The sequence below is a fragment of the Stegostoma tigrinum genome, chromosome 5, assembly GCF_030684315.1.
Source record: "Stegostoma tigrinum isolate sSteTig4 chromosome 5, sSteTig4.hap1, whole genome shotgun sequence".
Lineage (NCBI taxonomy): Eukaryota > Metazoa > Chordata > Chondrichthyes > Orectolobiformes > Stegostomatidae > Stegostoma > Stegostoma tigrinum.
Genome location: NC_081358.1, coordinates 59,448,458 through 59,468,538, shown reverse-complemented (window position 1 = coordinate 59,468,538; position 20,081 = coordinate 59,448,458). Strand labels below are relative to the sequence as shown.

At 39.4% G+C, this 20,081-nt stretch overlaps 1 protein-coding gene across 8 annotated transcripts in view; it reads left to right on the top strand.

Annotated features, from left to right (window-relative positions):
* The window catches only part of fbxo15 (F-box protein 15), a 344,940-nt gene that overhangs the window by 51,799 nt on the left and 273,060 nt on the right, over nt 1–20,081 (top strand). For 4 of the 8 annotated variants that reach the window (XM_059646013.1, XM_059646015.1, XM_059646016.1 and 1 more), the window contains one exon: nt 4–3,326. In XM_059646013.1, the coding sequence (XP_059501996.1) occupies nt 4–273 (270 nt within the window). In that variant the 3' untranslated portion in view covers nt 274–3,326. Of the gene's footprint in view, nt 1–3; nt 3,327–20,081 lie in introns of those variants that run through there. The other 4 variants (XR_009445754.1, XM_059646017.1, XM_059646014.1 and 1 more) reach the window with 2 other exon arrangements.

Genomic DNA, 20,081 nt, shown 5'->3' with positions numbered 1-20,081 from the left:
CAGCACTGTTGCTTAATGGATGTGACTATTCTTGATGAAGCAGAAAAACCATTTTGGTGCGTAAGTTCGCCAGTAGCTCTGCACTCAGTTAGAACGTCTACTATAAGGTATAACTACCTGGGTGAGAGACAGGCAATCGATTACAAGGATCCTGAAGGAAATGTTCATATAGAGCTAATGTGGTTGGAAGAAGAAAAGCAATATTACATTGTCAACCTTGTCCTTTATTTTAGTGTTAAGAAGGTAAATGCCTGGTTTGCAACAAATTATTAATTGTCCATATGAAGGAAGCCCTGTGTGGCTGACTTTAGCAAACATCTGTTCCATGCCCATAAATTGACATCCCAATCTGACTGAGTCATTAGGCTGAATCTTGTGAAGACTTCCAAGATTCAAAATTAAGTGTATCTTTCCAAATCAATTACTGATATGGTCATAATCCAAGGTAACTGGACTTCAACCTCAAACTCCTTTCTGATGTTGGTTGCTTCTATTTTAGAATGATTATTGTTTGCTAAAGTCCTTCAGTATTTTCCTAATTACACTAAATAACAATCATGCTTTCAGCCAGTATAAGTACAGGAGATAGCTGTCTGGCCTGTTCCATTTATAAGCTTACGATAAAGTGGTATGAAAACAATTTGCAATGACTTTAATGAAATCTGTTCAGCGAAGGGTGACTTGCTTACGCATTTGCTTAACTCTTGCCTTTCAAGAACTCCAGCTTTGAACTACTTTTGAGGTTTGAAGATTCTGTAAAGAATCTCAAATAAAAGCAAAGGAAAATTTTTTAAAAAGGGCCTAGAGGAATGAATAGGTTAAACTGAATTCAGATACCTTACGATAGTGTAGGAAATCTGCATCTTGGTTTATGTCGTGGGATATAATCTTTACCATATTTCCTTAAGCTGGACCTGCACTGCCAATGCTCATGTTCTTTCAGTTGCTGAAACTTGTACCCATTTAACTTGAAAGAAGTGTACAGCACTTCCTGTCCTGCTTTGATTCAAGAGACCTTAATTAGCTCCCGCAGTTGAAAAGCTGGTCAGTAGCTTTGGTTCTAATCGAGCCTGAGGATGCTGATGGAGAATGGTCAAGTAGTTGAAGTGAGCTGTTTGGAACACTCTAATGCAGCTAATTTTGAAATGTTAGACCACTTTGGACTGGTGTTTACTGTAGTATTTTGAAAAGGTAATTATAACCAGTTGATTCACTATGTCATCACTTCCTTGAATGTTTTGTAGAATTTTCAAAGTTCGTGTAGATTTTCTTAACATTCCAGCTTATAATAGCAAAATATTCTAAGTAGAAAATGTGTAAAATTTCAGGGACTATTGCACAGTTATCTAATCAAGTGGCTAAAATTGCCATTGTAAAAAAAATTGTTCTAGCTTTCCAAATCTGCTTCATATTTAGAAGCCAGCTCCCTTCCAGTTCTTGTCAACTTATAATTGAAAAGAGAGCATAATTGATGAGGTGTTAATTAAATTCTTTTTGGAATTCAGACATATTCTTTGTCCTGTTCTATCTTTTTATAGCAAGCTCCCTGTTCTGTTTGTTTTAACTGCAGTAATAGCAGTTGGATGGCAAAAGCCAGCTATTTGCTTATAATTTGTAACATCATCATTTTAGGCATTCCGAGGTCAGTTTCAAGAAATGTGGACAGCTCACTTTGTTTTTGTTTTTCTGAAAGCAGGCTGATATTGACAGCCTTAGATTCTTGCATCAGTAATACTGTAGAAGTCTCTCTCAGCTCCTTCTCACCAAAAGCACTGAATGGAACGGTGCAAATGCATTTAAAAGTTTTATTTTCATGAAGACCAGTTAGCCCCTTGTGATTGTTTAATTATGCTTCTCCTCCTTATTGGTATAATATTTGGGACTGATTAACCAAAAAAAAATTAAGTTAAACAAGTACTACAATAGATTAATCTTTTGACTATATTTTCCTAGTACATTCATTTTCTGGATAAAAAGCTAGTATGTGACAAAAATAGTTTTGACATTGAAGCTTCTCAAATTTTAATAAAATTATTTAAAATTACACAATTTAGAAGACTTCTCTTGCTTTTCAAATGTTAGACTTATTAAAAACCTTGAGTTACTTTATGACTCTCTGGTACCAAGCCAGCCTCCTTGGTTGGCAGATTATTTTGAATATCTGCATGGCAGTGTGATTTGCATACCGGAGTTTTGTTCTGTTTGATGCATCTCTGAACAAGGCCTGAAAGACTTGCTGAGGGAAGAAAAATATCCTTGACATTAATGTAATATTAAATCACTTTATTCCTTTTTTAAAAAAGTGTAGTGAATAACAGAACTGTAGCCAGTTTTTTAACTCTACCTATTTAGTATGTTAATAGGTTTCATTTAAAGAGGCATAGAAAATTGGCAAGTCCATGCATGATATTGATATTAGATGGGAGTTTATTTTCTGTGTGTAATTTCCTGTGATCTTCAATGGTAATTATTATCATTGGCATGCAGGATTCCATTGCTGCACAACTGTATCTTGATGTGAATATGGAGGTATACCTGATTAAAGGTCTGGCATTTACCACCCTGAAAATTCTGGATTTGGGTAGAGTTTGTTTTAAAATGCAAATGGCAAGAATACCCCCAACCCCCACTGGTATCTGAGTTTGAGAGGCTGTTGTGTCTTCTGTTACTTTCTCCATTCAAACCTTTTGTTTTTTAAGGGCTCCTTTTGTAAAGTGGTTGAAATTTTTGCAAAGACGAATAAAGTCATAATGTCTGGCAACTCTTTCAGAATCCAGGGTTATGAGATGGCCTTGATTTTCCCCACTCCTCAGATTGCACTTAAGTCTTCTACTGGAGTGGTTTTCTAGTTAGTTAGCCAGCAGTGTGAAAGTTCCAACCTTTAGGAATCCCTCTCCCGCCTTGATATTCCACTGGGTTTGGGGCTGGAGGAATTTCCACTTCCAGATGCTACACACAACCCTGACCAAGTACATAACCATTATAAAGCCGCCTGTTGACCTCTTGAGTGGGATTTTCAATTCTGTTGTCTTCATTCACATTGTTAATATAGAAGTAATAGCAAGAAATGATTTTTGTTATATAATATATACATGAGTTATGGTTGCGTTCTCTATTTTGAGGTAATTCTACTTCATTATCATTTTGTGTATAACTTGTTTTCATGTTGAATCATGCAAGAAGTCTTGCGTTTTGCTTATGCCTTGAGAGGTAGGGAAAGCTGTACTTTTTTTATATATGGATGTAGGTTTAAAATCTCGGGGCTTTTTTTCTTTGCATATAAAACTAATAAAAATGGTTAAAGTAACCCCAAGCTGGGTTTTTCACATTTGTGTATGCGGTATATCTTTGTCATTTCTCCTGTAGTCTAAACATCACTAAATTGACGTTACTTTGATTACATTTTGCTTTGGGATTATTTATCTTCTAATTTTTTAAAGATTGTTATTACAAAATGTTGCATTTATGTAGCAGCTTCTCACATCTGCTTTATATGGTGACTTACTTTAGGGTATGGTCACAATTTTTGAGTACAGATGAAATTAATAGCCAGTTAGTGCTTTTGATGCAGGAGTGGGCTTATTTGGCAGAAGGGTGTACATTCCTTCGTGCACACAAATGTTTAACTTCCTAACAGAGTAGATAGGGCAGCTAACAAATATGTAAGGGTAACACTTTCAATAGCACCATGTTCCCTTAAAGCTGTGCTGAAGTGTAGATTATATACTCAAATCAGTCTTCAGATTGAGGTTAAATGCGACCAACTGAACCAAGTTGACCTTGATAGAATACAGGGTGGGGAAATTTAGTTTTCCAATGCTTGGCCTTTTTTCTCTGAACAAAATTGGTTGCTTAGCTGGCAATCAACACTTTATGAAGGCACATTTAAAGTCTTCTCTCATTTGGAGTCCTTTGTTCCTTGCAAATCTGAAAGATTAACACATAATGGTCACATGGCAAAGTAAGGAAGGCCTGGCAAAAGCACTGGGAATGTGAACAAAGGAGTTCAAATCTCACCACAGTAGCTAGCTGAGTATTTAAATTCAGTTAAATCTGGAGTTAAGCTACACTCAGTAAAGGTGACAGTGATAAACATCACTTCCTTTTTTAAAAAAAAATGGTGAGTTCACATGTACCCTTTAGGGAAAGAAATCTTACCTGGTCATGCCTACTTCTGACTCCAGTTCCACAGAGTTGTGATTGTATTCTGTTTAAAGTGTGTTTGCTATCACCAGCACATGTACAGCTTTAAATCTCACGCATGGATGTCAGGAGAGATAGATATTGGGACTTGGGTACAGGCAGAAAGGGGTGATCAGAACCTGGGACTATGTTGGGACCTGGAACAGAATTGAAGAGAGATTGGGGAGAAGAGATCTGTGGAGAAGAGAGAGAGGACCTCTGATGAAGGGTTTAGGCCCAAAACGGCAGCTTTTGTGCTACTGAGATGCTGCTTGGCCTGCTGTGTTCGTCCAGCTCCACAGTTTTTTTGCAGATGCTGGAGAATCCAAGATAACAGTGTGGAGCTGGATGAACACAGCAGGCCAAGCAGCATCTCAGTAGCACAAAAGCTGACGTTTTGGGCCTAGTTTGCACAAAAGCTGACTGATCTAGGACTGAAACATCAGCTTTTGTGCTACTGAGATGTTGCTTGGCCTGCTGTGTTCAACTAGCTACACACTGTTATCTCTGTGCCTCCATTCCTGTTTTAATACCTATTACATATCTAACTTCTCCCACATTTGGAAGAAAAACAAAATGATTGCCCTGAACCAATATTTCTGCTTTTCAAAAGAGACCGCCTGACCTACTGAGTCTTTCTAGCACCTTTTGTATTCCAGGTTTCTCGCATAAGCAATATTTAGCCTCAATTAAAATTACACCCATTTTTTTCTTTGATCTTTTATGAGAGCTGGACATTGCTAGCATTTGTTGCTCAAGCTAACTGAGCTGAATGGTTTGCTAGATACATTCAGAAGGCATCTTTTTAAAAATAAAGTCAGTGCTTACTAACACTTGCAACTCTGGGTTACTACATATGTGTCCACTTGGGACCAAAGATGCATGCGATTTCAAATGCAATGTCATCACAGAACTTGAGTGGCATCATGTGCTAACATGAAGGGACGTACATGCAATTTTAAAATAGGGTTCAGTGCCATGGACAAGTAACACCAGCTGGAAAATTCCCAGTGAGGCATGAACAAGGCCCAGAAGCTGGGGCGACAAAGAGGAGCCAGGATTTTGAGAGAGGAAGTACAACAAAAACAACAGGTAGAGGTGGACTCTGAGTTCCTGTGATAATGGGAACTGCAGATGCTGGAGAATCCAAGAATAGTGTGGAGCTGGATGAACACACCAGGCCAAGCAGCATCTCAGGAGCACAAAAGCTGACTTTTCGGGCCTAGTTTGCGCAAAAGCTGACAGGTCTAGGCCCGAAACATCAGCTTTTGTGCTCCTGAGATGCTGCTTGGCCTGCTGTGTTCATCCAGCTTCACACTTTGTTATCTTGGATTCTCTAGCATCTGCAGCTCCCATTATCACATGGAGGCACAGAGACCGGTTTTTCCCTCTTTCCCTGCTGTCCTCCCCTATCACTGTATATATGCAATCCTTCCAAATACTGTAAAATATACAAGCATCAATATGCAATTCATCTCTTGAGTCTGCTGCCCTATTCAATAAATCACTGCCAATCTGGTTTTAGCTCAGTACCGTGCTGTCTGTCACTTCTGCCATGTGACACTTGACTCCTTTGCAGATCAAGAAACTACCAAGCTCCATCCTGACAATGTCACAGCCTCCATAGCTCTGCATAGAAGAGTTCAAATTCCACCACGAGAGCTTATTTGTGGGGGGCGGAATCCAGCATTGAAAGTTAGTCTGAGATGGTGACCACGAAATATCAACAATGACTAGAAACCCATCTGATTCACGGAATGACTTTCAAGGAAGGAACTCTGCTATCATTAGCTGGTCTGGTTTATATATGGCTGTCTAGATCCATAGTGGCGTGGTTGACTCTTGAGTATCCTCTGAAATGGCCTTCTAGTGATGCCCACTTTCCATGAAAGAATAAAGAAAAAAAAATCATTTTCCCCCCACTGACATTCATAAAGTATGAAGAATATATTAGCACTTAACCAACTCTTCTCAAAGTCAGTCCTTGTTATTTATCATGGACTGCAAAGTTTTCTTTTGAGCTACCTTTTTGTTGCTGTTCTATTTAACTTTTCATCGTTTATAGCAATAGTTTGGATGTGAGGAGCTGGAAATGGGGGATAATTTCAGCAGTCACTACTTTTTGAGGGCTGTAAGGTAACTTTTCAGGTTCAAAGTAAACTGCTTTTATTCATGCAGTCTTGATGACAAACTCATGGTACCTTTTTTATTTCAAAAATATATTTTATTCATTAAAGCACCTTTATATGCATGTAGTCACTAAAGCAGTTTGGTTCTGTACAGTATCATATGAAGCAAACACTTGCATTTGATTCCATCCAGCAAATAAGCCAAAGGCATTTATTTGTACAAGGTTATACTTCCATATATTTGAGGCATTGGGAGGGCCCGATAACGGAACAGACCCCCATTTAACTTTGGCAGAAAGACCTTTAGATGGCTGTCTTTCCCCATTGTGCCTAGGTTGCAGCTGCCCAACACTTAAGAGTGCCCTTCAACACCTAGTCTTGGACCTCAGAATGTGCCATTTTGTGACACTCAGGTAAGGTCAACTCCTTGCTGTGGAAGACCAACAAGTTTTGGGCAGACCAAAGAGTGTCTTTTGCAAAGTTGATGGTACTCTAGGCAGTTGATGTTTGACTTGATGTGAGTCGCAGGAAACAAACCATAGGGCTTAGAGTCCTGTTCGGAATGAGCCTTGACAAAAATTACGGCATCTTCCTCCAGGCTTCCTTTATGAAGGCTCATTTGGGCAGGTGATGTGTGACAGTGTGTATCCTGCCCGCAGCTGTTTAAAGGGCAGCGTGCGGTGGCATAAAGAATCTGGATGTATGTGAGGGATCTTTCTATCGGCTAAGTGATGTCTTGGTGCTTGTTAGAATGTTCTGGTGGTGAGACATGCTACCAAATGACTGACAGTCTGCTCAAGGGACCATGTGACAGGATCCACCCTTGTCTTTTCCCATAGTTCTCAAGGGCCATAAGTGCTAATCATTTTCTGATGGACTTGTGGTCAAAGGTATTTTTCTTTGCACATTTCTGCACGAAGGACAGGTGATGTGGAATGTCCAACTACTTAAGAGCGCTCCATGGCATGAGGCTGGACCTATTCTTCTCAACAATGGTCTCACATTCAGCCTCAGTATGGAGTGTCAGTGATTGCATACCAAGGGTCTACACAGAGCTTGATGCAGCCATCCTCAGGACCCCTCCTTCATCTGCCACGCCCCCCCACCCACCCCAAGCAAAAAAGAAAATAATCCGGAGCTTGGTACATGGTGTCACTATGGACATGGTCCATCTTAAATCCCCAGATGTAATGGAAGACGTCTCTAGTGACTGCAACGTTCTGCAAGTTCTTTGAATGGGCCTGAGTCCCGCCACATGCAACAACTGAGTGAGTGGCTTACACCTGATGAACAGATTTTTACCTGCAATGGAGAGGGAGTGGTGGTCCCAAAAGCCCAGATTCTGCCTCACCTTGGCAATGCACTCCTCCCATATTTTTGTGCATATCCTAACCCCTCAGCTTTATGCCCAGCACCTTCCAAGTAATCTGTCCTACAAACTTCACAACAAAATTATGCTAAATAGCAGAGGGTCTTTTTTTATCCTCCAGCATTTATTTCGGCATGGAGATGGGAACAGAGCTGAGTATCTGTAGTCAACAATTACCTTGTGGTAGCCAAGGTCATTTCAGCAAGGTTTGATCACATAGTATATGGGGAGAACCAGCCATTTGGATACTGAACTAGTTCAAAGGTAGGAAACAGAATGGTGATAGAGGGTTGTTTTTCACATTGGGCCGCCAATGTGCCACAAGGATTGATGCTAGGTCCACTGCTTTTTGTCATTTTTATGAATGATGTGGATGTGAGCATAGGAGGTATGGTTAGCAGGTTTGCAGCTGACACCAAAATTGGAGATGTGGTGGACAGCAAAGAAGGTTACCTCAGAGTACAATGGGACCTTGATCCAATGGGTCGAGACATGGCAGATGGAATTTAATTTCGATAAATGTAAGGTGCTACATTTTTGGAAAGGCAAATCAGGGCAGGATTACACACTTAATGTTAAGGTCCTGGTGGTGTTGCCGAGCAGTCCAATGTGTCTCTGCGTGTTCATAGTTACTTGAAAGTGGAGACACAAGTAGACAGAATAGTGAAGAAGGTGGTTGGTACATGTCTTTATTGGTCAGTGCATGGAGTTTGTGGTCATGTTGCAGTTGTACAAAGCATTTGTTAGGATATTTTTGCAATATTGCGTGCAGTTCTGGCCTCCATACTATGGGAAGGATGTTGTGAAACAAGGAGTTTAAAAAAAAAATTACGAGGATGTTGCCAGGGTTGGATGGTTTGACCAAAGCGAGGTGGATTGGATTGGAGCTGTTTTCCCAGAGCATCAGAAGCTGAGGCAGTGACATTATAGAGGTTTGTAAAATCATCAGGGGCATGGATAGGGTGAATAGCCAAGGTTTTTCCCCTCAGGGTTGGGAAGTCCAAAACGAGAAGGCACGGCTTGAAGTGAGAGGGGAAGGATATAAAAGGGACCTAAGGGGCAACATTTTTCATACTGAGGGTGGTGTGTGTATGGAACAACATGCTGTCAGGGGAAATGGTAGAGGCTGTTGCAATCACATTTAAAAGATATCTGGATGGGTATATGAATAAGAAGGGTTCAGAGCGATATGGGCCAAATGCTGGCAAATGGGACTAGATTAATTTTGGGCATCTGGTTGGTATGGATGAGTTGGACTGAAGTCTGTTTCTATGCTGTACAGCTCGATGATTCTATTACTCAATGTTGTCAGTGTTAATGTCAATGTACACAATCAAGTAGTTCATTCAGAAATGCTTAAATAACTTGTAGAGAACAGCAGAGCAAGAAGATGGTGACACGTGGAGCCGTCTAAGAACCCTAGAAAATGGCAATGTTTTTGTCACGATAAATCAGCTTGGTAATGACAACCAACAAGAGTGAGTGCTTGCTTGTGAGACAGGAGTTCTTATTTCATTTTTAATCTGATGCTGATACAATTGGAAAGAGAAGGTAGTTAGAAAAGGTGGGTCTGCAAGAAAAGCCCTGTAAAACCAAGGCTTGTGATACTATTGTAATAGCTTTTAAGCACAAGCTTCCACAGTTTTTTTTTGTTTAATTGATCAAGTACAACTCTGTAGGTTATCACTTTTTAAAATATTGTAGACATGAGCAGTTAAAGCTGTTGGATACTGTGAAAGGAAATGGTCCCTGATGACGTTCCACTAATAGTACTGAAGACTTTACAATATGCTCCAAAGCTAGTAATTCTCTTAGCCAAGCTGTTCCAGCACAGCTACAACACTGTCATCTACATAGTTGGAAAATTGCCTACAGATATTGTAATAGTCCATTGTCCATTTGCAGCAAGTCCTAGATTGTATGCAAGCTTGGACTGATCAGTGGTAAGCCACATTAGTGCCAGGCAATAACAATCTTCAAAAAGAGTGACTAAAGTGATTCCCCCCAGATGTTCAATGATATTACTCCTACTGAATTTCCAAAAACAAACGCCTAGGGGTTACCATTAACCAGAAAGTTAATTGGACTCGCTGTAAAAAAAATTAACTGGGGTGAGTGCTGATTTCAAGAGTGGAGTTGAGCCAGACAGACTGGAAATGAAGTTTGGCAAGAAAAAGAAACAGCTAAATAATGGGCAATCTTCACAGAGTTGGTTCAAGTGCAGTTGGAATGTATTCCGTCAAAAGGGAAAAGCAGGGAACAAATCCAGAGCTAGCTGAATCTGGAAAGAGCTAAAGAATCGATAGAAAATGAAGAGATGTGCTTTTGACAAGTGTCAGATAGAGAATTCAATTGGGAACTGACCTCAATGCAGAAAATTCAGAAGGGAGTTGAAAAAGCAAATAACACTTGCAACAAGGGATTATGAAGAAAGACTGACAGCTAACATGAAGCAGAATCCAAAATCTTCCATTGACACATAAACAGTAGAGGTATAAGGCTGATTATGAACCAAGAAGATTGACATATGAATATTTTCATCATGCCTTTATGGGAAGATGCTGCCCATGGCACGGTGACAGAAGGGGAAGCTCAGTTACTCGAAGTGTTCTCAATAGATAATGAGGGAATATTAGTTAGGCTGTTAGTTTTTTATGTTAGTGAGCCACTGTGATCAAATGAGATGCATCCTAGGGTATTGAAGGAAGTGAGAATGGAAAACGTAGAGGCAATGGCAAAATATTTCAGTCTTTCTTGGACTTGGGAGTAGTGCCAGAGATTGGAGATGTGGAAATGTAATACCCTTGTTCAAAAAGATAGTGAGAATAAGTCCAGCAATTACTGGCCAGTCAGTTTAATTCCAGAAGTGGGGAGACTTAACACAATTATTCAGATTAGAATTAACAAACACATGAAAAAAAAAGTTGGTTAGTTAGGAAGAACCTGCACAGATTTCTAAGGGAAAATCATGTTTACTAAACTTTGAAGATTTTATTTTGGAGAGGTAACAGAAAAGATAAATGGGGTAATGCTGTTGACATCATGTACGTGAATCTCAAAAGGCATTTGTCATAATGCCACAAAACATACTTGTGTGAAAAGTTATTTTAAAGAATTGAGTAGTTATTAGCAACATGGATACAAAATTGGCTGAGTAATAGGAAATAGTGAGTAATAATCAACTAATAGTTCTTGGGTGCAAGGAACATTTGAATTGGGGTTATCGAGGGGTCAGTTTTAAGAGCCATGCTTTTCCTGAAATATATTATTAATTTAGATTTTGGTGTGTAGGATATTATTTCTAACTTTGCGGATGATTCAAAATGGTACATTTTGATAGAAAAAAAAATTGACATACAACATAAAATAAGGGCATTACTCTATGCAGTATTCAGGAAGAGAAATCTGAGTATATATTTACCTGTCACTAAACGTGGCAGGACAGGCACTGAGAAGGAAATAAGGTGTACAGTATCCAATTTATTTATTAATAGTGGCATGAAGTAAATGAACAAAGATACTAATTCAGACCTCATCTGGAGTGTTGTGTACAGCTCTGGGGCCACCAGAATTGCATGACAATGAATTGGAGAGAGTGCAGAAGTGGTTGTTGAAAGTAATAACAGGGATGAAACACTTATGAGGAGGCTGGAAGAAGTTGACAGGGAGAAACTGTTCTCTATCATAAAAGGATCAAAAATGCAGAGGGACACCTATAAGGAAATTTGTAAAAGAAGAAATAATGTGAGGGGAAAAAAAGTTCACACAGGAAGTTTTAGGCATTTGGCATGTATTGCCTGTTATTTATGTAGTTGGCTGTGTGCTGTCCTCTTAAGAGTGTGTCAGGTGACCAAGAGGTGGGAGCTGGAGGGGCAATCTAAAACCTGACTGTGGAGCTCAGAGACCTAATAAAGTGTTCCCTGTTCGAATTTGCCCTCTGTCTACCTCATGTTCTACTTATGGTTCCGAATGAACCACAAACATCATAACTGGTGATGAGCGGGGGATCTGACTCAAACTTTGTGCAAATGTCATTTTTTTGCTGGCTGTGTATGCCCCTTTAAGACAATGGGTCAGCTAACCTGGAGGGGGAGCTAGGGTGGTAGTATAAAAGTTGACTATGGAACTGAGAGACCTACAATGAAGTGCTCCTCTGTCTTCCTCATATTCTATTCGTGATTCTCATGAATCACAAACATAGTACTGTCTAGAAGTAGTAGAAACTGCCAGTGCTGGAGAATTTGAGATAACAAGGTGTAGAGCTGGATGAACACGGCTTTCCTGATCCTCTGATTGCTGCATTGGCCTGCTGTGTTCATCTAGCTCTACACCTTGTTATCTCACTATCTAAAAGTATTGTTCAGGCATTCAAGAGAACACTAAATGATTATTTAAATAGAAACAAAATGTAGGGTTATTGGGGAAAAAGCAAAAGAATGACAATGAGCCAACATACTCATTCAGACATCCCGTGCAGTAATGGCCAAGTCTTTATTTAAATTAGATTCCCTACAGTGTGGAAACAGGCCCTGTGGCCAAACAAGCCCACACTGACCCTTGCAGCATCCCACCCAGACCCATCCCCCTATAACCCACACACCCCTGAACACTATGGACAATCTAGCATGGCCAATCCACCTAGCCTGCACATCTTTGGGCTATGGGAGGAACCTGGAGGAAACTCACACAGACACGGGGAGAATGTGCAAACTCCGCACAGACAGTCCCCTGAGGCTGGAATTGAACCCGGGCCCCTGGTGCTGTGAGGCTGCAGTGCTAATCACTGAGCCACCGTGCCCCTTTCTGTACTGTAACAATTTTATGATTCTGTGATATAGCTATTGTGGCTGCAACAGCCAGACAAAAGCTGGGAATTTTGCAACAAGTAACTCTCAGATCACGGGTCTGATGGAATACACTTTATTTGTCTCAGTGAGTAGAGCACCAAAAACATTCAATCATCTGGAATGGTTACTAAAACAAGTCCTGTATTTGAATTACGGAGTTACCTATTTCAGTGTTTTTAAACAAGGAACAAGAGTAGGCCACCTAGTCCTTCGAGCCTGTTCTGCCATTCAATAAGATTGTGGCTGATCTGATTTTCAACCTGAACTCTATATTCCTGTGTATCACTGATGTTCTTTCATCCGCTTAATAATAAAGAATCTATCCAATTCAGCCTATAAACATTTAAAAATTCTGCATTCACACCTAACCTGAGATTATCTGACAAGAGGAAACATTATTTCCATATCCATCCAGTAAATTGATTCAGGATGTTTCAAGTGAGGCATCTCTGACTCTTATAAATGCCAGAGGGTACTGGCCTAATCTTTCAAGCCTTTTATCTAATGACAATCCCCTCATTCCAGGTTTTAATCTAATATACTAACCCTGAACTGTTTCCAATGCATTAACAGCTTTCTGTAAGCACAGTGAAGAGCACTGTGTCCAGTACTCCAGATGTGATCTCAATATTGCTCTGTATAAATTGAAACATAGCCTCCCTTCTCTTGCGATCAACTTCCCCTCACGTTAAACCATAGCAGTATTTTGGGTTTCCTGATAACCTGCTGTACCTGCATACTACTCTACTTTGATTCATTTACTAGGATACCCAGATCTCTCTGCATCTTAGGGCTCTCTAACCTCTCACCATTTAGGCAATATGCTTGTTTTCTTTTTAACTCTTACTTCCAAAATGGTCAATTTCATAATTTCCTACATTATATTCCATTTGCCAGATTTTTGCCCACTCACTTAACCTATCTAGAGAACTATAGTAGTATCCTTATATCCTTTTCAAAACTTACTTTCCTACCTACCTTTGTACCATCAGCAAAATTTAAAACCATTTCTTTGATCCTTCATCCAAATCATTTATATCCACTGTAAAGAGTTGAGATCATAGGAGTGAATCCTTTGCACACCACCCATGACGTCCTGCTAACCTGACAAAAATTAATTTATTCCTATTCCTCCTTCCTGTTAGCCATCCAGTCTTCTTTCATACAACATGTTATTCCTAACACCTCAAGCATTTATTTCATGCAATAAACTTTGGTTTGCATTTACAGTCAGAGTCATACAACATAGAAGCAGACCCTGCAATCCAACTCATCCATACAGACAGGCATCCCAAGCTGAACTAATCCCATTTGCCTGCATTTAGCCCAGATCCCTCTAAACCTTTCCTATTCATCTGCCTGCATAGATTTCTTTTAAATGATGTATTTGGACCTACCTGGACCACTACTTCTGGTAACTCTCAAATGCTTTCTAGGCAATGGCCGAATGGTAATATCGCTGGACTGTTAATCCAGAGAACTAAATAGTGTCCTAGAGACCTGGGTTCACATCCTGTCATGATGATGGATTTCAAATTCAATAAACATCTGGAATTAACAATCTAATGATGACCATAAATCCATTGTCAATTGTTGGAAAAACTCATCTGGTTCACTAATATCCTTTAGGGAAGGAAACTGCCATCCTTACCTGGTCTGGCCTACATGTGACTCCAGACCCATAGCAATGTAATTGGCTCTTAACTGCCCTCTGGGTGATTAGAGATGGACAATAAATGCTGCCTATCCTGCAATGTCCTCATCCTATGAATGAATAATAAAAATCTAAATATAATGCATCCACTGATTCCCCCTAATCTATAACACAAGATACTTCTTCAAGGAATTCCAATAAATTAATTAAGCATGATTTTGTCTTTTAAAAAAACATGTCTGGTCTATCTGATTATCTTGAATTAAGTGCCCTGTTGTAACATATTTGATAATACTTTCTAACATTTTCCCTATGACAGATGTTAAATTGACTGGCCTGAGGCTTCCTGCTTTCTGCCTCCCTCACTTATTGAACAAAAGAGTCACAGTTAAATTTTCCAACCTAAAAGGACCTTCCTTGAATCAGAAAATTCAGTTTCAGAAATTAAAAATTAAGATAACAACTATCTCACTGGCTACTTCTTTTAAGATTCAAGGATAAAAGCTCTCAGGACCTGGAGACTTGTCAACTCGCAGTTCCACAATTTCATCAGTCCGACTCTCTGATAATTATGATTTTCTTGAGTTCCTCTTTCCCTTTCCGTTTCTGATTCACAGCTATTTCCAGGGTATTATAGTATCTTCTCTGGAGGAGACTAACTAAAAATGTCTGTCTAATTTGTCTACCATCTCTTTCTTTTCCATTATTAATTTCCCAGGCTCATTTAAGTGTAGGACCAATGCTTTGTTAGCTTTTCTGCTTTTAAAATATCTGAAAAGCTCTTCTTAGCAGTTGTTATATTTTGGATAACTTTAATTTTTCCCTCTTTATTAGTTTTTTAGTATTTTTCGCTGTTTATATTCTGTCTAATCTTCTGGCCAGCCACCATCTTTGCAGAATTTTATGCCTTTCTTGGGGTTTGATTCTACCTTTTGACCTTATGGTTAACCACAGATGGAGGTTCTATCCATATAGTTTTTCTTATTTATTGGAACTTATCTATTCTACACTTCCGGAAATATCCCTTTTTCATTTTCACCAACAATCTACATCATGTTCTCTACATCATTTGCAATACATTGCATTTTCAGTTGCTAATCAAAGTTCTTATGCTAAAGTTTCAGAAGGGTACACTCATCTTTGTTAGATAAAATAGACATGAATTGAATTGTCTGCAAGCAGGGGCTGTATATGTACTACTTCCCCATAGTTGACAGTAAATGAATGTATTGTCAAGAATCTTACACTAATACTCTTTTCTGGTGCTTTTGTTGATTATTTGAAGAAGTTCCGGCAGCTCTCATTTATGTCCAGGGTGTGTTTAATGACAGGGGTCAAATTATGTGTTTTTCCAAGGGGTTCTGTTGAGATTTTTCAAGGGCTACAATCTGATTTCTAGGGGTTATTCCTTTCATTTTCGTGAGCTCATAATTTCTTATTTTATTAGTATAGACATACCAGCTATTTGGTTTCCTACAGAAGAAGAATTGAAGAGTTCAGCAGCAGCCGCCTTAATAATCACTTCCACAATATTGAACTTACGGTCACAACACACAAGGATAGCTTTAATTTCTTAGATGATATTGTATTTAAATTGGCACAAGACAGCAGCCATAAGTAATTAACAAAAGTTTGTTTTCATTCAAAATAATTAACAAGCATTAATTTGCAAGGACTTAACTACCTAAGTGATTACACGTTTTTCTGGCTCCCATTTAACAACATATTTCTTTGTTAACATATTCAAAACTGTTTGCTCCAATCAGCCTCCCCCTCTCTCCCTATTTATTCCAGAATCGTCTCCCCATCCCCCTCTGATGAAGGGTCTAGGCCTGAAACGTCAGCTTTTGTGCTCCTGAGATGCTGCTTGGCCTGCTGTGTTCATCCAGCTTCACACTTTGTTATCTTGGATTCTCCAGCATCTGCAGTTCCCATTATCACTGATACAATTTTAACCTCCTCCTTTCCCCTTTTGTAGTCACCTCTTTCCTCACTCAACTTTCTCCTGCCTTTGATACTTCCTCAATAAACACTTATCCAGCTGACTGCTGGTTCCTCGCTTCCATCCACCCACCCCCAATAAGCCGATCATCAGAGAATACAATGGAAACGTTGCCTTTGATTGGAACAGCAGCTCCTTCCAAAATGTTCACAGTTCCTCGTACATGAACCACTTTCCAATCGGTCGCATGAAAGATTAACTTTTCCTGGTAGAACTGTGGGCTTTTGGGAAGGGCTGAGTGAAACTCACCACCTCCAGGGAGATTGGAGCAAAACATGACAGGCAGTGAAAAGGTTTTGTCAATGCTAATGCTACATTGATGCATGTGGAATTAATTGATTTTTTTCCCAAGTATTATTGGTCCATCCACCTGGTTTCCTCGATTTTGAATGCAGGTAATTGAAAAGGTTTGTGGGTTCTCATTATATTGTAACCAGGACTAGAAAATAGTCTTCACCAGTACGTTCTGCTGTTCAGCGTTAGGAATTATGCCGTTTTAACAGCAAAATTGTAAACTAATTTCCCTAAATCTGGTCTCAATTCAAAATTGGAAGTAACAGAGCGTTGTATGTTAAAATAACTGCATGATTTATTTAGACCCAAGTCAAATACTCTGAATTTCAAAGTATAGCTAATACTGTAAGCACAAGAAAATGGTTGTCATAAAACATACAGACTCTATTAAAGCATATGTCTGCTTAAACTGCTTTTTTTTTGCCTCCGAGATTAGTTGTCTCAACTTCCTGACACAAAGCATGCAATTAAGGGTTGTGCCACTTGCTCCAAAAATATATGGAGTAGAGGCTTTGTTAAATAGTCAATCCTTCTGAATAAGTTAAACCAACAAGTTTTTGAATGCAGTCCTATTATTTTGAATAGAATATTAGGAAATGGCAGTTTCATAGTACACAACTTGAGTATTGGTGGAAAAAAAGGCAGACTTTGTCTTGCACTCACCAGGACAATTCGTAAGAATGCAAGTTCAAGGGGAAAACTTTTGAGAGTAACCAACTGATTGTTTGGCAAATGTATGCTGGTTGGTATTGCCTCTTATACTCCATCATGTAGATGAAGTCTGATAAATGATTTTCCTTTCTCAATATTTCTTGCTGGTTGTTCTGATGAGGGCAATGTAAAAATCTTCAATTAAATCTTTTCATAAACTTGAACATCCCTGTTTTGCTCTTTGAAAACAATGCAGGCATATGTAATGGAATTAAGGTGTAAGGACAAATTCCAGTGGGTGCCTGAAGAAAGCCTGTTACAGTAGACTTGGTCAAATTAGGCTTTTGAGTGTGCAATGTCCCATTTTATTCAGAGTGTTTGTTTGATGCAAGCTTTCACAACGTAAGGTCATCAGCTTGATTTGAAATTCATCTGCAATTAATAGCAGCATATACCACAATCCATATTTTTTTTGGTCAGTTTTACTGGTCCTTGTCAGGAAAAGGACCAGTCCTCAAAACAACCATTCAAGCGCTGTCACCCAAAAGGTAGTCTTAAGTTTTTTTTTAAACCTGTCTGAATGTTGAGCCAAGGGATCCAGGACTATTAAAATCATAGACTATTGTCCGGTCAATATTTCCATCACCATTTGGATTGTCACTCTTGAAATCAGTTTAGGATTCAAATTGACAATCAAGCTGATGAAACCTACTGTTACAAGGGAGACAGTGGCACAGTTAACATGTCACTGGAACAGACCCATGTGAACACCACAACCTGCAGGTTCCTCTCTGAGCAACTCACAATCTTGACTTGGAAATATATTGTTGTTCCTCAACTGTCACTGGGTCAAAATTCCTCCCTAACAGCTCTGTGAGTGTCCCTACACCCCCCAAGGACTGCAGCTTTCAAGAGCACAGCTAACTATCTCCTTCTCAAGAGCAGTTAAGGATGGTTAATAAATGACAGCCACAAATGCCCACATTCCATGAATGAACAAAGAATAATAGCAACCTAGAGACTGAGGTTAATGCTGTGAGAATATGGATTCAAATCCCATCTTGGCAGCAGGTGGAATTTGCATTCAACTGAGAGAAAGAAAAATTGATCTGGAATATAAAGCTAGTCTCAGTTATACAAGCCTGTGAAATAGGAGCAGAAGTTCAACTGTTGGCGCTTAGAGCCTGCTAAACCATTCAATAAGATCATGGCTGAACAATTTATGTTTTGAATTTCGCATTCTGATTCATCTTCAATAATGCTTGACCTACCTGCCTAACTAGAATTTATCCAGCTCTGGTTTTAAAAGTATCACTGACTCTGTCTCCAACACCTTGCCATTGAAACTATTGGTTGTTCTGAAAAGTTATCTGGTTCACTAACGGCCTTTAGGGAAGAGATGTCATCCTCACATGTGACTCCAGTCATGTAATTAATTCTTCATGACTCTCAAGGGCAATTAAGAACAGACAACAATTGCTGCCATTGTCAGTAAAGCCCATGCCACCAAGAATAAATGAAACATTGACTAAACTGCTTCCAACATTACAGCTGGTGTTACAGCAGTCTACCAGCATTAACCATAGTGCAATGGTTTTGCCTAGGTCCAGTATCATGTTATCCAATTCTGAGTGTTTAATCAGCTGCCAATGCCTTCATCCATTAATCTGCATTCAAACTAGGTTCCTTATCATTTTGCATCAAACAAATTACTGAAAATACTCATATAAAAGTTAAGTTTTTATGACTAAGCTGTTAGTCAAGAAGTAGGAGGTGGACTTTTACGTAAGAGATATTGTTGGAGGGATTGAACTCCACCTGCTCCTATCACCTCATCTTGGGCTACTGTGTTAGAGATTGTCCCCTCCATTACCACCCTCAAAAGTAGCGCAAAAGAAGTGAAAAATATTTTTATTTTAAAATTTATATTCATAAGTAACCAATAATGTATATGGAGTCAGACATTCATTTCTGTACATAAAATTGATTAATTTAATCAAATTCATCAAAAACAAAGCCATATGTGCAAATTTATACAATTATACTCCCTTTTTATCTGAAAACAGAGCATACATTGAACATGTATGTTAAATCCGCAGAAATCACACCTCCCTTATCCTCTTCAACAGAACCAATAACACCTCCCAAACTGCTTTTTGAATTATATCATCATTTCCATCAGCATTCACATCATTATTGGCTGTAAAATCATCATCGTCAGCACCATAAAGTGCATTTCTTTAATGATTTGTTGACAAACTCTGTTTGATTTCATCTCGGTCTCTATAATCCTCTCACATGGGACTGATAATGCTGGAGCAGATATGTTGCCTCCCTTGGTGAATGTGTACTCTTCTGGGACCATCCAGTCATTCCGCTTTTATTCTCAAGCTATCTCTGAAGGCTTTGTTTAAAAAAGACATCAAAATAGTTAAATGAAGCCGGCTAAGCCACTGAGAATCACTACAAATTACTGCTTTGTAAAGTTGGCTGCAGCCAAGTCATCATCGACCGGAGGTGACTGGAATATGACCCAATTGAGAAGACTTTTGTTTTCTGCAATGCTCTGGATTGGAAATTCCAGACTTTTCTCAGATAGCAAAGTGTAGAGCTGGATGAACACAGCAGGCCAAGCAGCATGTTAGGAGCACAAAAGCTGACGTTTTGTGCCTAGACCCTTCTTCAGAAATGGGAGAGGGAGAGAGGGTTCTGAAATAAATAGGGAGAGTGGGGCAAGCGGATCGAAGATGGTTAGAGGAGAAGATAGGTGGAGAGCAAACAGACAAGTTAAAGAGATGGGGATGGAGCCAATGGAGGTGAGTGCAGGTGTGGTGGTAGGGAGAGGATAGGTCAGTCCAGGAAGGATGGATAGGTCAAGGCGGTGGGATTAGATCAGTAGGAAGGAAATGGGGGTGCGGCTTGAGGTGGGAGGAGGGGATAGGTGAGAGGAAGA